Source organism: Erythrolamprus reginae, chromosome 5, assembly GCF_031021105.1.
Source record: "Erythrolamprus reginae isolate rEryReg1 chromosome 5, rEryReg1.hap1, whole genome shotgun sequence".
In the NCBI taxonomy this organism is placed as follows: Eukaryota; Metazoa; Chordata; class Lepidosauria; order Squamata; family Dipsadidae; genus Erythrolamprus; species Erythrolamprus reginae.
Genome location: NC_091954.1, coordinates 115,973,983 through 115,987,072, shown reverse-complemented (window position 1 = coordinate 115,987,072; position 13,090 = coordinate 115,973,983). Strand labels below are relative to the sequence as shown.

Here is a 13,090-nt window from a genome sequence, read left to right as displayed (position 1 = left end):
AAGTTTTATGCTTAAGACCTTCCACCATTCTTGTAGCCCGTCTTTGGACCCGTTCAATTTTGTCAATATCTTTTTATAGGTGGGGTCTCCAGAATTGAACACAGTACAGTATTCCAAATGTGGTCTCACCAGCGCTCTATACAGTTCATGAAGAATGAATAGATGTGGCAGACAACTATTCATCTTCCAGATCAGAGGTAGGCAAAGTTGGCTCTTTTATGACATGTGGACTTCAACTCCCAGAATTCCTGTGCTAGCATGATAGGCTCGGAAACTTTGGGAGCTGAAGTCCACAAGTCATAGAAGAGCCAACTTTGCCTACCCGTCCCAGATGGATGGATTTGTTAGACTGCAATGAGAAACTTTTTGCTGGAGCTGCCGGCGTTCCTAATAAAGGAATCATTAACAACAGATGGTTTGTCGTGTTTGGGGAGCTAATGGGTCAAGAACATAACAAGTGCCATACTGAATTGAGCCCAAAGCCCATCGGGTCCAGCATTCTGTGTCGCACAGGGGGCCCCCAATTATCCATGGGGATCTTGAGCAGAAAGAAGGCGAGACCCTCCCTTTCCCCTGACCCCCAACAAATGGTACTCAAGGGAATCCTGCCTGCCTCCACCAACAGAGGGTCAGAACACAAGGGGGGGCACCAGTGGAAGGGATGGGCCAGGGGTCTCTCCAGCTTATGTTCTTATTTCGCACCCAAGCACTTAGATCATTCGACACCCCTAAAAGCTGAGCCCTTGGTCATGATTGGACAGAAATCTCAGGGCTTGGGAAAAGATCCCCTTTTCGGGCTGACCTGCAGCTCGTAATCCTTCTTGACCTCCCCAATCTGTTTCTGGAGACTCTTGACTTCCTTCCCATCTCTTCCCTGAAGCTGCTTATAAAGCAAATAATTTCCCTTCCCTGCTAGCCTGGGATCTCCTGGTGGTCTCCCATCCAAAGTCACAAAAACAGGTCGAATCCTGGGCTAGCTTTTTGAGATCAGCCAAAATGCTGGTCCTTGAGTCAAAACATTTCTTTTGGCTCTTGATTTTTGTATGTTGCTTAGGATGGCCCCAACTAAAGCTGCTTATAAAGCAAATAATTTCCCCTCCCCGGCTAGCCTGGGATCTCCTGGTGGTCTCCCACCCCAGCCGGACCCTTTTCTCGGTCAGAGAAGGCCAGCGAGCGGCTGTCCCGTGTAGCTTGAGCGAAAGGCCTTTCCCGACCCAGCGAGGAGCATCGGGGGACCCTGAAACGGCGCGCGATTTCGGGGAGCTCACCCGGACTCCCTCCGTTGGAAAGGGGAGGTCGCCATGGTTACCAGAAAGCGCCAGAGGGGGCCTTCGCTTTGAATAGGGCGGCTAAAGAAATCCCTGTAATTTTTTTACGAAGGCCTTTTTAAAGACCTCTGAAATCTTCAAAATAAATCCCCGGGCGTGAAGGAAAATGGCTTCAAAGCGTACGACCGAATACCAAAAGCGAGGCGCCTCCTGAGCCGAGCGATTCCCGTCAGGCGAACGCGTTAGCCGCCTCATATTTAGGACCGGCAAGTCGTGAGGGGGGCCTTCTCGAGTCCCTAATCCCAGCGTGCCTCGCGGCTCGCTTTCCTTTTCTTTCCCGTTGCCGCCATTTTGGGCCGCTGCTCGCGGAGGTGAGAGCTGCTCCGGCGGCCGTTCGGTGATGTTGGCAGGGGAAAAGATGTGGAAGGAGGGCGGCGGCAGCGAGCGGAAGGGCCGGCCGGTGCGACCGGGAGGGTCTGGCGACGGACGCGGGCAGGATGGCTGGGATGCGGGCTGGATGCCGGCTTCACCCCGGGGCCTGGTCTGGAGCCGCGGGATCCGCTCTAGGAATGGAGGAGGACTCCTCGTTTCTCCAGTCTGGGAAAGGAGGCCTGGATGGGGGGCCTGGATGAGTGGGTGGTCGCGGGTGGGTGGGGGTCCGTCCCTTTTCCTCGCAGTCTCGCTCAGGCGAAATCTTTCCGCCCCCCCTCTGCTGATCCTCTACCTTCAAAGATAGACTGCCTCTGGACGGGGAGGCTCCATTTGACTATCTCGCCTTTATTATTATTAATGACAATAGTACGATTATGGCTATAACTAAGTGTAGGAGCAAAACACACTAGCTATCCTCAACACTGTCAGACCTTTTACTAAATCTGCACTTCTACTAGTTTTTCTCATCATTCCTATCATCCTTTTCCTCCCACTTAGGACTGCAGGATTGCAACTTGTTGCTTGTATCCTAAGATTTTTATTAATATTGATTGTTTCTTCATTGCTTATTTGACCCCTATGACAATCATTAAGTGTTGCACCTCCTAATTCTTGACAAATGTATATTTTCTTTTATGTACGCTGACAGCATATGCACCAAGACAAATTCCTTGTGTGTCCAATCACACTTGGCCAATAAAATTCTATTCTATTCTATTCTACTAGTTGTGGCAGTTAGCAATCTGAGGCTTAGTAGCTGACTGTTACCAACTGTTAGTAACTGACAACTAGTAGCCATGAGAACCTTTTTTAGTCTTTTGCTTGGGCTCTTAGCTGGCACAGCAGGAAGACCCTTAATTGTACAGGGGATGATTTGTGTTTTAATGTAGTTGACTCTTATTCCTGGCATTGGAATGGCTAGGAAATCTATAGGGTATGTGATGTTTTCTGGCAAAGTATTGAAATCTATATAAATAAAAAATATAAATGTTATATAAATAAATAAATATAAATATAAATAATTCCCTCAACACTGTCAGACTTTCTACTAAATCTGCACTTCTATTCTACTAGTTTTCCTCATCATTCCTATCACCCATTTCCTCCCATGTTGACTGTATGACTGTAACTTGTTGCGTATATCCTAAGATTTTTATTAATATTGCTTCTTCATTGCTTATTTGACCCCTATGACAATCATTAAGTGTTGTACCACATGATTCTTGACAAATGTATATTTTATTTTATGTACGTTGAGAGCATATGCACCAAGACAAATTCCTTGTGTGTCCAATCACACTTGGCCAATAAAATTCTATTCTATTCTATTCTATTAGTTTGTTCATCATCTAAAATCTCCCAGAGTTCATCACTAATTGAGCAGGGGGTTGGACTGGAAGACCTCCAAGGTCCCTTCTGACTCTGTTATTCTGAATAAATCGAGCAGGGGGTTGGACTAGAAGACCTCCAAGGTCCCTTCTGACTGTTATTCTGAATAAATTGAGCAGGGGTTGGACTAGAAGACCTCCAAGGTCCCTTCCCACTATTATTCTGGTCTATTGTGCAGATGTGTGGGTGGTTCAGGGTGGGGAATTTGTGGTGGGAGGGATACTTTATTTGACAAACTGACAATCATTAAGTGTTGTACCTCCTGATTCTTGACAAGCCTATATTTTCTTTTTATGTACACTTGAGAGCATCTCCACCAGACAAATTCCTTGTGTGTCCAATCACACTTGGCCAATAAAGAATTCTATTTCTGATTGTTATGTGTGGTGGGACTGTTCTCTGGGTGTCATGTGACTTTCGTTGTCAATGACAATTCATTGTATTGACAATGACAATAAAGTATTTATATTAAATAAATTGAGCAGGAGGTTGGACTACAAGACATCCAAGGTTGACATAAAAATGCACATATTCGAATGCAAAGCTATGTGAAAATTTTAAACGAATTGGTGAAGAACCTTTGGAGATTTAACATTTTTAACAAATGAACATTTACATTTTTATGTCTATAGTTTTTAAACATATTACAAATGAGTACTTTCTCTTTTAATAAGCTGCATGTTTTCCCGAGGCATTATATGCAGCTAGTCTTCAGCTTACGACCTCAATGGAGCCCCAAATTCACGTTGCTAAGTGAGAAATTGGTTAAGGGATTTTTGCAACCCATTTTACAACTTTTCTTGCCCCTGTTGTTAAAGCGAATCGCTGAAGTGGTTGAATTAATAACCTGATTGTTAAGTGAATCGGTCTTCCGCATTGACTTCGCTTGTCGCGAGTCAGCAGCCAAAGGTCTGAATTTTGATCACTGAGGATGCGGGTACGGTCACAAGTGTGGGAAAAAATGTAATAGCTTCCTGTTTCTCTCTTCCGCAGGCCTGCTCGAAACAGGACTTCTAAGTCAACGCCATGACGGGCAGGTAGGACATTTCCCCCCAGAAGTAGTGGGCCCCTTCCTCTTCTTTTGCTCAGCCTGCTCAATCTTGCTTTGTTGTATACATCTCCGTCCTACTTACGTTGAGGTTACTTCATCGAGCCACCCCCCCCCCCCAACTAGAAGTTTAAAAACAGAAAACTTTTTCACTGGTTAAATTTAGCGGGCCTGGTTGGGAGGGTCTTTGTACCCAGGGTCTCCGACCTTGTGGACTTCAATTCCCAAAATTTGAGGGAATGAGGGATTCTGGGAGTTGAAGTCCACAACTCATAAAGTTGCCAAGGTTGAAGACCCCGCTGCTTTGTGCAACTTGTGTTGGTTATCACCTATAAAGCCCTTCATGGCATCGGGCCAGAATATCTCCGAGACAGCCTTCTGCCGTACGAATCCCAGCGACCAATTAGGTCCCACAGAGTTGGCCTTCTCCAGGTCCTGTCAACTAAACAATGTCGTTTGGCAGGACCCAGGGGAAGAGCCTTCTCTGTGGCGGCCCCGACCCTCTGGAACCAGCTCCCCCCAGAGATTAGAACTGCCCCCACCCTCCTTGCCTTTCGTAAACTCCTTAAAACCCACCTTTGCCATCAGGCATGGGGGAACTGAAACATCTCTCCCAGGCCTATACAATTATGTATGGTATGCTTGTGTGTATGTTTGCTTTTAATAATGGGGCTTTTAGTGTTTCTTTCAAATTATTAGATTTGTTATATATTGTTTATTATTGCTGTGAGCCGCCCCGAGTCTTCGGAGAGGGGCGGCATACAAATCTAATAAATAAATAAATAAACTTCATCCTGGAGCCTCTTGTCTGCCTCATGAGGCCCTGCGCACAGTCGCTTTGTGCTCGGATCATCTCTGAGTGGGATTACTGCAAAGCGCTCTACGTGGGGCTTCCCTGGAAGAGGATTCGGAAAACACGTCAACCAGTGACCTACAGCAGTGATGGTGAACCTTTTTTTTCTTTTTGTGTCCCAAATGCGTGCATATGCACACCCACACCCTTTATTCAATGCATCCTGCACGTGTGCACTCTACCACTGCCACCCCGCGCATGTGTGCACCACCACTCCTCCCCTGACTGCTCCATTTCCTGACGTCCACTGGGCCCAGCTGGCCTGTTTTTCTTCCTCGCCCACCCCCTGGAAGCCAAAAGCGACCTCCCAGAGTCTTGTGGCAAAGGATTTTTTATTATTTCACTCCAATCACATATTTTATTTATTTATTAGGTTTGTATGCCGCCCCTCTCTGCAGACTCGGGGAGGCTAACAACAATAATAATAAAACAGCTTATAACAAATCTAATACAGTGAACCCTCGAGTTTCGCGTCCTCAAGGATCGCGAAAGGGCTATTTCGCGAGTTTTCAACCCGGAAGTAAACTCCACCATCTACGCATGCGTGCCCTTCCACGCATGCGTAGATGGTGGAGTTTCCCCACCGGGCAGAGGCTTCCCTGGGTCTTCCCCCTCTTGCCCCCGTAAGACCCCAGCGGCGGCGCGAGCAACGGCGTGGGCGGGGCGGGCGGCACGCGCGGGGACACCCCAGCTCGGCTCCCCAGCTGGGAAGCGGCCCCAGCAACAGCGTGGGCGGGCGGGCGGTGCCCGCGCGCTTGGGGACATCGCAGCTCGCTCCCCAGCTGGGGAGCCGAGCTAGGGAGTCCGGACCGCGCGCGCGCGTTGCTGGGGAAAGCGCGCGCGCTTGGGGAATCCCTAGCTCGGCTCCCCAGCTGGGGAGCGGAGCTAGGGATTCCCCAAGCGCGCGCGCTTTCCCCAGCAACGCGCGCGTGGTCCGGACTCCCTAGCTCGGCTCCCCAGCTGGGAAGCGGCCCCAGCAACAGCGTGGGCGGGCGGGCGGTGCCCGCGCGCTTGGGGACATCGCAGCTCGCTCCCCAGCTGGGGAGCCGAGCTAGGGAGTCCGGACCGCGCGCGCGTTGCTGGGGAAAGCGCGCGCGCTTGGGGAATCCCTAGCTCGGCTCCCCAGCTGGGGAGCGGAGCTAGGGATTCCCCAAGCGCGCGCGCTTTCCCCAGCAACGCGCGCGCGGTCCGGACTCCCTAGCTCGGCTCCCCAGCTGGGAAGCGGCCCCAGCAACAGCGTGGGCGGGCGGGCGGTGCCCGCGCGCTTGGGGACATCGCAGCTCGCTCCCCAGCTGGGGAGCCGAGCTAGGGAGTCCGGACCGCGCGCGCGTTGCTGGGGAAAGCGCGCGCGCTTGGGGAATCCCTAGCTCGGCTCCCCAGCTGGGGAGCGGAGCTAGGGATTCCCCAAGCGCGCGCGCTTTCCCCAGCAACGCGCGCGTGGTCCGGACTCCCTAGCTCGGCTCCCCAGCTGGGAAGCGGCCCCAGCAACAGCGTGGGCGGGCGGGCGGTGCCCGCGCGCTTGGGGACATCGCAGCTCGCTCCCCAGCTGGGGAGCCGAGCTAGGGAGTCCGGACCGCGCGCGCGTTGCTGGGGAAAGCGCGCGCGCTTGGGGAATCCCTAGCTCGGCTCCCCAGCTGGGGAGCGGAGCTAGGGATTCCCCAAGCGCGCGCGCTTTCCCCAGCAACGCGCGCGCGGTCCGGACTCCCTAGCTCGGCTCCCCAGCTGGGGAGCGGAGCTAGGGATTCCCCAAGCGCGCGCGCTTTCCCCAGCAACGCGCGGGCGGTCGGGACTCCCTAGCTCGGCTCCCCAGCTGGGAAGCGGCCCCAGCAACAGCGTGAGCAACGGGGTGGGCGGGCGCGAGCAACGGGGTGGGCGGGCGAAGGGCGGGCGGCAGTGGAAGCAAAAACACCATCTGCGCAAGCGCAGATGGTGTTTTTACTTCCGCACCGCTACTTCGCTAAAAATCGATCATCGCGTGGGGTCCTGGAACGGAACCCTCGCGATGATCGAGGGTTCACTGTATTTAAAATTTAAAATAGCTAAAAACCCTTATTAAAAGCCGAACATACACACAAACATACCATGCATAAACTGTATAGGCCCAGGGGAAATGTCTCAGTTCCCCCATGCCTGACGACAGAGGTGGGTTTTAAGGAGCTTATGAAAGGCAAGGAGGGTGGGGGTAATTCTGATCTCTGGGGGGAGCTGATTCCAGAGGGTCGGGGCCGCCACAGAGAAGGCTCTTCCCCTGGGTCCCGCCAAACGACATTGCTTAGTCGACAGGACCCAGAGAAGGCCAACTCTGTGGGACCTAATCGGTCGCTGGGATTGTGCGGCAGAAGACGGTCCCAGAGATATTCTGGTCCGGTGCCATGAAGGGCTTTATAGGTCATAACCAACACTTTGAATTGTGACCGGAAACCAATGCAGACTGTGGAGTGTTGGTGTGACATGGGCATATTTAGAGAAGCCCATGACTGCTCTCGCAGCTGCATTCTGCACGATCTGAAGTTTCCGAACACTTTTCAAAGGTAGCCCCATGTAGAGAGCTGTTGCAATAGTCGAACCTTGAGGTGATGAGGGCTTGAGCGACTGTGAGTAAAGACTCCCTGTCCAGATAGGGCCGCAACTGGTGCACCAGGCGAACCTGGGCAAACGCCCCCCTCGCCACAGCTGAAAGATGGTTCTCTAATGTGAGCTGTGGATCGAGGAGGACACCCAGGTTGCGGACCCTCTCTGAAGGGGTCAGTGATTCCCCCCCCTCCCCCCAGGGTGATGGACAGACAGATGGAATTGTCCCTGGGAAGCAAAACCCACAGCCACTCCGTCTTATCAGGGTTGCAAAATAACATACCATCAATCCTGAATTACATTACAATAAATCAGTTTTTAAAGGTTCGGCATTCATAATCCATCCAATGCTGCCTCCTTTACATTTGACATCTGGACAAAAATAGTTACTCAAATTTCTTATATGTAAAAAGCTATAAACTTTTTAGGCTGCAGCCAGAGTCTCCAAGCAAGCCAAAAACCAGCTGGCTGGCGTGCTAGGGCAACACCTCGCATGCCAGCTGTCCTGAGTGCCATAGGTTTGCCACCACGGACCTAGTGCCTACATTTGTACATATTAAATCTCAATTAGGTCTTGGGTCAATCCACCCCACTTGTTCCCTACCAATGCAGTGTTATCAGCAGAGGGGTTTTGCTGAGTGACAGTTGAGATCGTTGGCTGTGGTGATTGTGGAACAACAAACCAGGAAATTAATTTGCAGATAACAGGAATTTAGCTTTTCCGCTCCACTGGACCTGTGCTTTTTTTCTCATTTAAAACACAATAGGGTTCACACATAATGCTAAGCCATTAAAAAAAAAATCAATACAATGTTTGTAGCTCAGGTTGACATGAGGGGTCGTCTTTGAGCTGGCTGGTTTTCTTGCATCAGTTTCGAAAAAAGCTGCATTCAGAGTATAAGACACCTGAATTTTCAGCCTCTTTTAGGGTGGAAAAAGGTGCATCTTATACTCTGAAAAATACAGTAGTTTGGGTAGTGAAATGTCTGCAGGGAAACAAGAAAGCTCGGAGAGCATCAAGGACCCCACAATCCTCCTCTACAAGCCCCACTTTCTTCTAGCATTGATGGTGTTCCCTAGTTGGATCATGAAATGTCTCCAAGAAACCCACGAAGCTCAAAAGACCCCACAGTTGGCATCCTCCCTAAACTCCATTTTAGCATTGATGATATTACCCAGTTGGCGTAGTGAAACGTATGCAAGAAAAACAACAAGCTCTAAGAGCACCCAGGACCCTACCGTCCTCCTCCTTTCTTGTAGCACTGATGATGTTACCTAGTTGGGTAGTGAAACGTCTGCAAGAAAAGCCACCACGCTCACAACACCAAGGAAATCCCCCCCTCTCCTCTCTTTCTCTCTTTCTCTCTCTCTCTATGTGTACTGAACAAGCTGTGTTAACATATTAAGGCAAAACTGGGGCGTGCTACTGCTTGGTGCGGTGTGTGAATCCAGCATTGGAGGTCTGCATTTCCTAGTTTGGCAGGGCCCCGTTGTTCGTTCCCAGAGTGTCATTGTGGGGTTCTTTGTTCCCTAGGTTGTGGTGCAAGGCCACTTTTGCTGGCTACAAACGAGGCCTCCGAAACCAGAGAGAGCACACAGCCCTGCTGAAAGTGGAAGGCGTTTATTCCCGCAACGAGACCGATTTCTACTTGGGCAAAAAATGCGCCTACGTCTATAAGGCCAAAAAGTGAGTTGCCTGCCGCAGGGGTGCTAGTTCTGTGCTCCCATCTTGTTGGGATCTGTCATTCCGTACAGGGGTGGTAAATTGATTGATTGATTGATTTGATTTGATTTCTATGCCGCCCCCTCTGAAAACTCAGGGCGGCTTACAACATATAAAAACAGTAAATTAACAATAAAATCAATCCAATTAAATTATAATTACATAGCTATCGAAAATCCCTAATTATATTAAAGTCAATCACACCCATTTGTACAGCAATCATACAATCATTCGTTGGTCAGGGGCTAAGATCTAATGAGTTAAAAGCAGCAGCAAGGTCTAACAGCTTGCTAACAGTGAGAACAATCAATCAGTGGAACAGCTTGCCACCAGAAGTTGTGTACGCTCCATCACTGGAGGTTATTAAGACATTTGGACAGTCATTTTTGTGAAACAGTGTAGGGTCTCCTGCTTGAGCAGGGGGCTGGACTAGAAGACCTCCAAGGTCCCCTCCAGCTCTATTCTTGATTCTGAGTCTCTTCTATTGATGCAGTTCATGGTGCAAGCAGAGTTGAAGCAGAGGGTGATATTTCTGTATTCTGCGACATAAAGCAAGGTGGATTCCTGGCATCAGCACGTAACGTGGGCCCAACTGGCAAAAGAAAGCTAAGGACCTTATGGGAAACATGCAGAAGAGGTCTTCATCCTGCAGTGGATAGGCCAGGGGTCCCCAAACTTGGCAACTTTTAAGACTTGTGGACTTCAGTTCCCAGAATTCTCCAGCCAGCCAGCCGTTTCCTTTCCTTTTCTCTTACCACCTAAAGTGGAGAGATTGCAGAGGAAGGGATCGCAAGAGAGTAAGCTACGCTGGCTGGAGAATTCTGCAAGTCTTCAAGTTGCCAAGGTTGGGGACAGACAGTGTTCTGTCGGGCTCTCTGGTAGAATCCTCCCAAAAATGCACAGAGACAATTTCAGACACACACACGTTTGAAAATTCAAAACAATGTTCTTTATAATGAAAATTCACTTAAACCAAGCCCTCTTTTGGTATAGCAAAGAGCCCTCGTCTCCAAACAAACTGGTAATTGGTACAAGTCCCTTATCAGTTCTGTGATACTTAGCTTGCAGCTGTGAGGCAATTCACAGTCCTTCTTCTTTCACAAAGTGAAACACACTTTGCTCTGGTTTAGTTTCAAAGCGGGGGAAAATCAGCACACAAAGGGTCAAAGTCAGCAAAGCAGGCAGGAAACACAATGATCAGATAATCCTCCACAATGGCCAAACCCACAGGCTGCTCTTTATAGCAGCCTCACTAATGACCACAGCCCCACCCAATCACAGGTGGCCTCATTTTCTTTGATAACAATCTCAGTTGTTGCTGCCTATGCATCGCTCTCCGCATGCGTGGCTGTATCATTAACTTTTGTTCTGAATCCAGGGAGGAGCTAGATAATTGATCTCCTTCTGAGCTGTCTGCCACACTCTCCTCCTCCCTGTCACTCATGTCTTCTTGGTCAGAGGAGCCTTCATCATCAGATTCCACCGGGGGCAAAACAGGCCTGCAGCATGTGGATGTCTCCCCCACATCCACAGTCCTTGGGGCAGGAGCTGGGCCAGAGCTAGCCACAACAGACAGCAGCTAAAATGATGGTGGTGACGGACAGGTTCCATTATGGTTGCAAATCAAGGATGACCTTCAGAACACCTATGTATTTGGCTAAAGCAGGAATCGCCAGGGTTTTAACGCAATGTCTCTTGTGGTTTTTCCCAGCAACACAGTGACTCCCGGGGGGAAGCCCAATAGGACCAGAGTCATCTGGGGGAAGGTGACCCGTGCCCACGGGAACAGCGGCATGGTGCGAGCCAAATTCCGCTCCAACTTGCCCGCCAAAGCCATTGGACACCGGATCAGAGTGGTGAGGATGGGGGCGCCTTCAGGCGGGGGGGGAGCGGGGGGGTTTCAATCTGCTTTGAGATTTCCTTTTTTAAAAAAAAAACCTGCAAATACAGTGTTCCCTCGATTTTCGCGGGTTCAAACTTCACAAAAAGTGTATACCACGGTTTTTCAAAAATATTAATTAAAAAAATACTTTATGGTTTTTCCCCCTATACCACGTTTTTTTCCGCCCGATGACATCATATGTCATCCCCAAACTTTCGTCCATCTTTAATTAATTTTTTTTTTAATAAACATGAATAAATAAACCTGGTGAGTAATAATCTAAATGGTTGCTAAGGGAATGGGAAATTGCACTTTAGGGGCTGAAAGTGTGAAGGGAAGGCTTGGGATACTGTTCATAGCCAAAATAGTGTATTTACTTCCGCATCTCTACTTCGTGGAAATTCAACTTTTGCGGGTGGTCTCGGAACGCATCCCCCGCGAAAATTGAGGGAACACTGTATCATGATTTGGGGGGGGGGGTATAATCAGTGCAAGGAAGCAGCGAGTTAGTTTTTATTCCTCTGTTTTGACTCAAACTCCTTTTCCCAGTGCTGTAGAGCAGTGTTTCCCAACCTTGGCAACTTGAAGATATTTGGACTTCAACTTGAATGCTGGCTGGGGAATTCTGGGAGTTGAAGTCCAGATATCTTCAAGTTGCCAAGGTTGGGAAACACTGGTGTAGAGGGTTTTATTTGGGTTGGTGAAATTGGTGGAGGTTTTAGGAAAGGCAGAAAAATGGTTAGAAGGAAGCGTCTGCTTTCGCCTTAACTCTTCTAAGCATTTTTCTTTTCTTTTCGCAGATGCTGTATCCATCCAGAGTCTAAATGTCCCCTGCAAATAAAACTGAAAATATATTTCACTTTTGTAGACTTTGTCTTGTCTTGCCTTTTGCTTTTGATCCGTGGTAGTCACAAATAAATTGTCCTTACCAAAACAAATAATAATAAAGCTGTGTTCCACCTAAATTGCAAATCTGCTAGAGTTTTGCATACAGTGGTTACAGTTGTTCATAATAAAACAGTCCTCGATTTATTACTATAATTGAATACGGAATTGCAGCTGTAAATCACGCTGGTCATCAACAGCTAGTTTTACAACACTTTTTTGTGGGATTTGCTAAGCAAATTTATGTAAATGCCATATTTTGGGGTGGGGTGTTGCAAGTTACAGTCACATGATTGGGGTGCTGCAAACAGCCATAAATGGCAGGCATAAATTCTTTGCTTTTGCGGGATCATTTTTCAGAACCTTGAATCTGGGTCATAGGTATTTTTGGGTGTCATCGTAACTGCTAACATCTGCTAAGCAACCATCATAGATGAACATCATAACTTCTTCAGCTTTTATCTTTATAAACTCTTCTCCATTTATATAGGTTTAGATAGTTGTAAGATTGGAAAGGACCCCAAGTGCTATTCTTATGCAATTGGCACTCCATGCAGCAAATATTTACTGACCCCTCGCATCCTGGAAATAAACTTTCAACTCCTATCCTCAAAACAACGCTCTGGAGCACTGCACACCAAGAAAACTAGACACAAGGACAGTTTTTTTCCAAATGCCATCACTCTGCTAAACAAGTAATAATAATAATTTATTAGATTTGTATGCCGCCCTTCTCCGTAGAATAATTCCCTCACCACGGTCAAACTATTCGTTAAGGCTGCATTACTATTACTATCAGTCTTCTCATTGTTCCTATCCACTATCCTCCCACTTATGACTGTAGGACTGTAACTTGTTGCTTGTGTCCTTACAATTTATATTAATATTGATTGTTTCCTGATTGCTTATTTGTACCCTATGACAATAATTAAGTGTTGTCCCTCCTGATTCTTGACAAATGTATATTTTCTTTTATTTACACTGACCATCTGCACCAAAGACAAATTCCTTGTGGATCCAGTCACACTTGGCCAATAAA

At 48.4% G+C, this 13,090-nt stretch overlaps 1 protein-coding gene across 1 annotated transcript; it reads left to right on the top strand.

The window, feature by feature from the left end:
• The first annotated feature begins 1,576 nt into the window (after window positions 1-1,576).
• Window positions 1,577-12,025, top strand: RPL35A (ribosomal protein L35a). The gene is made up of 5 exons (XM_070753831.1): window positions 1,577-1,639; window positions 4,083-4,126; window positions 9,096-9,248; window positions 10,996-11,140; window positions 11,967-12,025. Exons 2-5 carry the CDS (start codon window positions 4,116-4,118, stop codon window positions 11,988-11,990), a joined length of 333 nt encoding a protein of 110 aa, XP_070609932.1. The 5' UTR covers window positions 1,577-1,639; window positions 4,083-4,115; the 3' UTR covers window positions 11,991-12,025.
• Window positions 12,026-13,090: the final 1,065 nt, after the last annotated feature.

Excerpts from the sequence above, each read along its gene's own strand:
- RPL35A (XM_070753831.1), top strand. Across the intron at positions 9,249-10,995 it reads TACGTCTATAAGGCCAAAAA|CAACACAGTGACTCCCGGGG; the intron begins GTGAGTTGCCTG and ends GGTTTTTCCCAG. Across the intron at positions 11,141-11,966 it reads TTGGACACCGGATCAGAGTG|ATGCTGTATCCATCCAGAGT; the intron begins GTGAGGATGGGG and ends TTCTTTTCGCAG.